Consider the following 8,437-nt stretch of genomic DNA (forward strand, 5'->3'; position numbering starts at 1 on the left):
AAATACGTAAGTTTGATACTTTTTTAATCAATTGTGTATGATAGCTCAATGGTCAAGTAGGCGCATTTGCTATATATCTAGCAATTTTGATGCTATATATAAGACCTTCAAATTCAAAAATTAAAATTGAAGTAATAAAATAACGCTTTTAATTGAAATCAATCTATGCCAGTTTCACTATATATATATATATATTTATGTTTTTTCTCGATGTCAACAGATACACATGCCCCCACCTACGCAATATAGATCCACCTTTGTGGGTCACTACTTAAGAATATCCTGTGCTAAGTCAGATTGTGTATCGATTATGTTGATTTATGGGATAGAGTTAGGGCCTGTTTGAATTGACTTATGACTTATGATTTATAAGCTAAAAGCCATAAGTTAGGATTTATAACTTACGACTTATTTTTGTTATTTTGTCACTTTTTAACTTTACCCAAAACACTTTAAAACTATTTAAAAACTATTTTGGCTTAAAAGCACATAAATAACAAGTCAATCCAAACGAATACGTAGTGTTACATTCGCTGACTCAAAAGTCAGAGTATGTACGAATTATGTCGAGTTATGAGATAGAGTTAACGTTACATTCATTGACTAGAATATCAAAAATCATACACGCAAGATAAATAGAGTAAATACAAAGAAATACACGAATTAAACGTAGAATATAAATAAAATAAACTCGATAACTTCTACCGATCAAATAATAGTAATTAATTATGTAATTACGTTTCTTCCGTAAAAAGTGTATTACTCCACAATTTTAATGAAAGGAAAAAACTTTTAATTCAAAATAATTCAAAAAAAAAACAAACAGCGCGGGCTACACCATTTAACTTAACCACGGTTAACATTAAACTCGTAATTTTCGGAGACAATATTAACCATAGTTAATGGCCCGAATTAATTAACCCGATATCCATTTTCCCATTTTTTTCCTATAAAAAAGGAGCTCTTCAGTTAATCAAAATCTCACAATTCGAAATTTCGAAACTTTCAATTTCTCCTTTTATTGTTTATAGAAACGGCGTCTTGATAAACGCCGTTCTTCTCTTCTTCTTCTTCGTTTGAATTTTAGGGTTTCGAATTTTTCAGTTTCTGTATCGAAAATGAGGGAGTGCATTTCAATCCACATTGGTCAGGCCGGTATTCAGGTCGGAAATGCTTGCTGGGAACTTTACTGCCTCGAGCACGGCATTCAGGTATAATTTTCTATTTTTTTTTGAATTTTTATCGGATTTCGTTGGAAATGTGAAGTATATTCCGGATCTGGTTGATTAATTTGTTTTTAGGTTATGTGTGTTTAGATTGAAGGAACATGTGCATTTTAGGTAGATCTGATTGATTATTTACGATTATGTGAGTGTTTTTCAGTAGATCTGATAGAATGTAGACTGTCCGATTGATATCAAATGTGAGAAAAATGCTACAGTTCTGGTTGATGATTTATGACTGGTAATGTATGTGTTTTCAGTAGATCTGGTAGATTATTTGGGATATAGATTGGATAGCTGTCCGGCTGAATTCAAATGTGAAAAAATGCTGTAGATCTGGTGAAGTACTGTAGATCTAGGTTTGGTAACTGTCCGGTTGATTAAAAATGTGATAGATCTGATTGACATATAGTATCTAAAGGTTGCCTGGTGTAGAAATGAACTTTTTTAAAATAGATCTGTAGGGATATACGGTGGTTAGATCTGTAGTGTGATTTAAAATTTGGAACTATTTTGGTAGATCTGATTGAATTATTTAATGGTTGAAATCATATGAATCCGATTGTTAAATAATTTGTTTGGAACTTGTTGATGTTTAGGTTAGATCTGTAGTGTGATTTAAAATGTGGAACTATTTTGGTAGATCTGATTGAATTATTCAATGGTTGAAATCATATGAATCAGATTATTAAATAATTTGTTTGGTCCTGGAATGTTCTAATGAGATATGTTATTGTATCAATTCAGTTTATATGCCTGTGTTGTACTTTAGATTGAGTGGGTTCTGATGTTGGATATATTATATCCTTGGTTAAATCTGTAGATGTATGATTGTGAATGTTCACATGATTAATTTTGAAGTAGGTGTATATTTGTATTATATTTTATTTGGCGTCTCTTGTGTTTGAGCTGATGTATGATGCTCCATTGGTGTTCCTTGGTTATATTTCTATGTGTTGATGGCTTATCCTGGGAACTTTCTTTTTCCAACTTGTCATCCTTGGAAACTAGTTTGGTTTATTGTGTTCTGTAACGAGCTTTAATTGTTTCCTCGTGGTTTAAATTTTATGGATCTGCAGCAGCTTGTTGTGATTTGCTAATATTCTTTCTTCTGTTTTCCAAAGCCTGATGGCCAGATGCCAGGTGACAAAACTGTTGGAGGGGGTGATGATGCATTCAACACCTTCTTCAGTGAAACTGGAGCTGGAAAGCATGTTCCTAGAGCTGTCTTTGTAGATCTTGAGCCCACTGTCATTGATGAAGTGAGGACAGGAACTTACCGTCAGCTCTTTCACCCTGAACAACTCATAAGTGGCAAAGAAGATGCAGCCAACAACTTTGCTCGTGGCCACTATACCAGTAAGCTAACCTCCTCACCAACTCTTACTCAAATCATTTGGTTTTAAAAGCTGATAGTTTTCTTTTTGTCTCCTTGTAGTTGGGAAAGAGATAGTTGATCTCTGCTTGGATCGCATCCGAAAGCTTGCAGACAACTGTACTGGTCTTCAGGGGTTCCTTGTCTTTAATGCTGTTGGTGGTGGTACCGGTTCAGGTCTTGGGTCACTTCTGCTGGAGCGTCTCTCAGTTGACTATGGAAAGAAATCCAAACTTGGTTTCACAATTTATCCCTCACCACAGGTCTCAACTTCTGTTGTTGAGCCTTACAACAGTGTCCTGTCAACTCATTCTCTACTTGAGCACACTGATGTGTCAATCCTTTTGGACAATGAAGCCATCTATGACATTTGCAGGCGCTCATTGGACATTGAGCGCCCTACCTACACCAATCTCAATCGCCTTATCTCACAGGTAATGTAGAAATCTATATTGGTTTTTGGAATCAATTAGCTCCAATTAGCTGGTACTAATGTTTTGCACCTGTGCAGGTTATATCTTCTCTGACAGCTTCTTTGAGGTTTGATGGAGCTCTGAATGTTGATGTGAATGAATTCCAGACCAATCTTGTCCCCTATCCCAGGATCCATTTTATGCTTTCCTCATATGCCCCCGTCATTTCTGCTGAGAAGGCCTACCATGAGCAGCTTTCAGTTGCAGAAATCACTAACAGTGCCTTTGAGCCATCTTCTATGATGGTTAAGTGTGACCCTCGTCATGGCAAGTACATGGCTTGCTGTCTCATGTTCCGTGGTGATGTGGTGCCAAAGGATGTTAATGCTGCTGTGGCCACCATCAAGACTAAGCGCACCATCCAATTCGTTGACTGGTGTCCCACAGGATTCAAGTGTGGTATCAACTATCAGCCACCAACTGTTGTTCCTGGTGGTGACCTTGCTAAGGTACAGAGGGCTGTGTGCATGATCTCCAACTCAACAAGTGTTGCTGAGGTCTTCTCACGCATTGACCACAAGTTTGATCTGATGTACGCCAAGCGTGCTTTTGTGCATTGGTATGTCGGTGAGGGTATGGAGGAAGGTGAATTCAGTGAAGCACGTGAAGATCTTGCTGCCCTCGAGAAGGATTATGAGGAGGTTGGTGCTGAAGGTGATGATGAAGCAGATGGTGAAGATGATGAGGAGTACTAAGCCATGATGTAGGCTGTAAAATGCCGGTCTGTTTTTATTTTCTTCAGTGTCTTTATGTTGCACTAGTAAAAACTTTTATGTGGGTTGAATTCTGTTGGTGTTAAAACATGTGTTTGCACTTCGTGCTATCTTCTTGGTTATGCTGTACTTTTCTTTGTACGACTTCTCATGGTATTTTTTCTACATTTCGTTGAATTACTCTATCATTTGTAGAACTAGCTGTTACCAATTTGTTTCGTCTGTCTGCTTAACCCCAGGTGTGACAACATCTGTTTTCTTACCACGCTTAAGTTATGCACCTAAGCCATTAAGTAATATATATATACACCTTTCTATCAGGTTAAAAACACACCCGGTTCCATTAATATACACAATATCTATGTTGCTCTATATTAACAGCTCAACAAAATACCATAGCCAGTAGAACAACTACTTATTAGAAGATTTAGACGCACTTATCTTCCCAAGTGATATGAAAATCCTTTTTTCAGCCAATTCTAACTGTTATAGTATTAACACAATCCTCCCCCGAAGAATTTTGACTATGAGAAACTCCTATTCTGTCTCTCTCACTCATTCTTTTGTTGCATTTTGTTCATTCACACATGGTATGGCTCTTTCCAACTTGTACCAATCCTTTAATTTTGGCTATCCATATCTTAGAAGTTTTTGAACACAATATCTCTCTTTTCGAAGGCGTGATTAGTAAATGATAAGCTAGCATGTTCCTTTCCCTGTAAATATGAGTTACCGTCACTGTTTTCCCCTCCAAGATTCTCCATCAAAAGTATAGTGATAGTCTGTGCTTGTGTGTTAGTGATTAGGGGATTCTTCATTGCTTTAGCTTCTGGTTGTAGTTTATCACCCTTTTCATCTCTCACACACAAACTCCAACAACTTATATCAGGATTCCACCGTGAAGCTCCATCTATGTTCACACTGTACACCTTCTTTGCTCAGTATGATAGTTGGACTACAGATAAAGTCTGTTGGAGTAATGTGGTATTAGGCCCTCAATTGTGTCCAGTTATTCAACGATAAGTAAGAGTTGCCTTGTTGAGCTTTGCACCAAATGTCTTGTTCTATTTTCTCTCTACATTTAATCATCTACTGATAAGAACTCTTTCCTACGTATCTGAGCAGCACTGAAAACTAGATTATTGATGTCCTGAGTAACTTGTTGATGCAATCCATTATGTCCGCTAAACATTTTTAACTTGTCAAAGAATCAAAAACCAACCTTATAGACTGTCCATTTTTGGCATCTCATAAACAACGTTTAAGCATTTGATCCTTAATTGGAGTAAAATATACATGCAATTTGGATATTTTCTCTTACCTATACAGGATGAGAGAAATATCAATCACTAACAAAAGGGATACAGATATCAAAAAAATGAACTTGTATAGCACAATATAAGATAATCTGTCGTAATCTGCAGATCAGCAGTAATGCAGCAAGTCATAAAAAAAAGATGTAGGAAAACCAATATCTGATGATTTAAATAATTGAAACCAATTGGGTTGTTCAAAACCGACATCTAAGAAAATAGAAAACTGGTTTGCAGTCAAACACAGGGAAAAAGTTCAAACACTGAATATATAGATCTCTTCTCAAGGGCAAAAATCTCTTCGCAAGCTCAAAATACTCATTCATCCTCCTGGCTGCGCAGCCTGGCGAGCTTGTTCGTTATAACCACATCAAGTTGGGCTGCTCGCTCCACAATTTCTTTCCTCTTCTTTGTGGACACATTGTGTGCAATCTCCGCACAGTAAGTTCTGTGACACAAGAAAATGTGATCACTTGACAGCAAAGATAAAAGACGAGAGAAATCTCTGTGTTCAAATGATTAGGAAGGAAAACACTTTACTTGTTGCATTACCTGTTGTGCATCATCAGAATCTCAAGCTCGCTTGCATTGTGCACAACAAACTTCTTGAATCCATTGGGAAGATAGTGACGGGTCTTCTTGTCGGACCCGTATCCAATGTTGGGCATCAAGACACATCCCTTGAACTTTCTTCTAACTCTAGAATCAATACCTTTTGGTCGGCGCCAGCTTGGCTGTATTGATAAATTCAATAGTTAGTTTCATTTGGTGAGCCATGTGGAGTTCAAATAGAGTAGATGAAAGGGAAATGCCTAACAGAGATTGCAAGCTACAAACCAAACCAATTAAACAGCATGATGCTATGAACAGCAAACTAATGACACAAAATATGCTATACATAAAGTTCAATGGTTCTCATTTCTCTAACAAAGTTCAGAGAGGATCAGAGAACGGAGTAATAGAAGTCATATTAACAGGAACTAAAACTGTTGCCGTACCTGTTCAATATTATAAATCTTCCTTGAGATGAAATGCATAGCAATGAGGTAGTTATGTTTCTTGGATACCAAAGGAAAAATAATAATCTTTCCCTGATCATCTTTTAGAATAAACTTCAAGACTCAATTCTAGAATTCCAAAGGCGCATTTTCATCTTTCAACGGGAAAGAGCAGAATTAATGGAAAAGTAAGTTTGAATTCTGAAGAGTAACATAAGAGTTGTTCTCATTTCTTCATCTGTTAAAGATCAGATTTACGCCCTCTAATCCCTGTTACTCCATTTAAATAGAATAGTCATTCCATCACCTAGAACAACTGTTTTCACTAGCCTGTTATTAGTCTTTATTCAGTTTTCTCCACGGCCACCCAGGAATTTAATGATTCTCAATCACATAATACACGATGAAGGAAGAGCAAATTCACAAATTATCACAAAAGTAGCCATAAAGATGCAATAGAAATCAGATGGTAGTGCATGTTCCGATACATCATTGAATACTACCAGTACAGGTGGATAAACATGATCACACCATTTTACATAAACAAATCACACAGATAAAACTACAGTACTTATAGTGTTACTGTTTGCATAAACAGAACGCCAGTAAGGAACAAAAATATAAACCATACCAAACTCACTCTACTCCTCACGTACATTATTTGAATCAGCTTACGAGCACCTCAACTAATCATTAGACAAACCTATCAACCAAAGTCTGGCAGATGAACTCAAATTGAACTTCATTGAGGTAAACTCCAAGCTACATCTCAGTAACTCACTTACTTCCCAATATTAAACTCATATGAACACTCATTTTACTAAATAAAACAAATCTAACAATCTTTTTCATATCACTCTTCACATAAACTGAATACCAGTACAAACAATAGAACATAAACATATCCAAATTCGATTCCTCCGTATTAATTTCAATTCTAAACACAACCGCAATTCAGATCAGCTTGATCACAAGTCAACTAGTAATTCAATAACCTACTAATTCGGTGAACCAAAACCTACAAAATAGATCAGATGAACTCACAATGAGCTTCATATAGACAAATTTCTCCAACATCTCAACAATTCAAACTAGTAACACTAAGGCGCAGAGCAATGTCATACAAACACGTGCGTTTCTCACTCAATAAAACGAAATATAAGCATGATTGAAAAAATCAGGAATACTGAAACAGAAAAAGTACCTTGACAGTGATTCTGCGGTCACATTGAGGCCTTTTGAACTGTTTAACCCTCTTCTTCACTACCTTTTTGGTCAACAGAGGTACCGCCATTGCTGATTTGCACCTAACTTCTGCACACAGTTATCGATGTATAGTATTATTATACACAAAATTCATTCATAGAGAGAAATATGCAGAAGCAGAGAGAGATTACTCACATGGAAGAGAAAACTAGGGTTTTCTGGTAAGCAGCTGCGGCCTTCGTTGTAGAGATGATGAATTTTAGTCTTATATACAGATGGAAATGTTGTTATTTAGGGTTTAGAGAAATGAAATTTCAAAATATAATTTTTTCTAAAAAAAAATAAGAATTACTTAATTATTATTTTTATTTTTTATATAGAAATAAACTACAATTACATATATGACGCAAAATCATTTTGCTCTAATGGTAAGCATCCATGAATAGTTACATAAACTAATACTTCTTCCTTTGTCATATATATATATATATATATATGATTCACGTGGTATAAATGTGATTCACTTCTAATAAACAATACACTAAAACAATTCTAAATACTGACAGAAATTTATTTTAGATATTGAGACTGCTTATGTGAAATTCCAATTAGTTGAGATTGAAAAGAAATCGATTTGTAATATATATTTTATTATATTAACGAACTCTATGCGTGTGTAATATATAGGTTTACATCATCTATATATAATTATACACGTTTTATACAATATCGTTTTTACATATACTTGTTGTTATTTTGGTGAAAATAACGGTTGTGGCTTGTACATATTGACAAAGTAAGCCTTGCATGTATGTATGGATTGTCCTTGACCCTACATCATAAAGAAAGAGAGTCGACTTCTTATAGAGCATTTGTTTGAAGTAAAAATTTACGATCAATTACCACGACACACATGCCTAATGAAAAACCACAAATGGGAACTAATGAGGCTATAATGTACACACACCTCATCACTATCTCGTGGAGTTAGAAAAGTTGTTTCGAAAAGACAGTTGGCTCGATTATAACAAATCATAGTAACTGTGAAAAATATCTCAGTTTTGAACTTGCATATATGTGCAACAATAGTTATCAGATGACTTCTTCATCCCAATTTCAAACTTACTTGTTAAGTT

General features: G+C 35.6%; 2 protein-coding genes across 2 annotated transcripts; one reads left to right on the top strand and one right to left on the bottom strand.

The window, feature by feature from the left end:
* Nucleotides 1-918: 918 nt before the first annotated feature.
* On the top strand, nucleotides 919-3,961 carry LOC101254013 (tubulin alpha-3 chain). Its single transcript, XM_004244485.5, has 4 exons — nucleotides 919-1,211; nucleotides 2,348-2,582; nucleotides 2,662-3,032; nucleotides 3,110-3,961. The coding sequence occupies exons 1-4, from the start codon at nucleotides 1,119-1,121 to the stop codon at nucleotides 3,764-3,766; spliced, it is 1,356 nt and encodes a 451-aa protein (XP_004244533.1). The 5' UTR covers nucleotides 919-1,118; the 3' UTR covers nucleotides 3,767-3,961.
* A 1,283-nt stretch (nucleotides 3,962-5,244) lies between these two features.
* Nucleotides 5,245-7,741, bottom strand: LOC101254318 (large ribosomal subunit protein eL32z). The gene is made up of 4 exons (XM_004244486.4): nucleotides 7,497-7,741; nucleotides 7,300-7,409; nucleotides 5,650-5,831; nucleotides 5,245-5,545 (listed from the first exon to the last, which is right to left on the bottom strand). The coding sequence occupies exons 2-4, from the start codon at nucleotides 7,387-7,389 to the stop codon at nucleotides 5,416-5,418; spliced, it is 402 nt and encodes a 133-aa protein (XP_004244534.1). The 5' UTR covers nucleotides 7,390-7,409; nucleotides 7,497-7,741; the 3' UTR covers nucleotides 5,245-5,415.
* Between the last annotated feature and the right edge of the window lie 696 nt (nucleotides 7,742-8,437).

The sequence above is a fragment of the Solanum lycopersicum genome, chromosome 8 (genome assembly GCF_036512215.1).
Source record: "Solanum lycopersicum chromosome 8, SLM_r2.1".
Lineage (NCBI taxonomy): Eukaryota > Viridiplantae > Streptophyta > Magnoliopsida > Solanales > Solanaceae > Solanum > Solanum lycopersicum.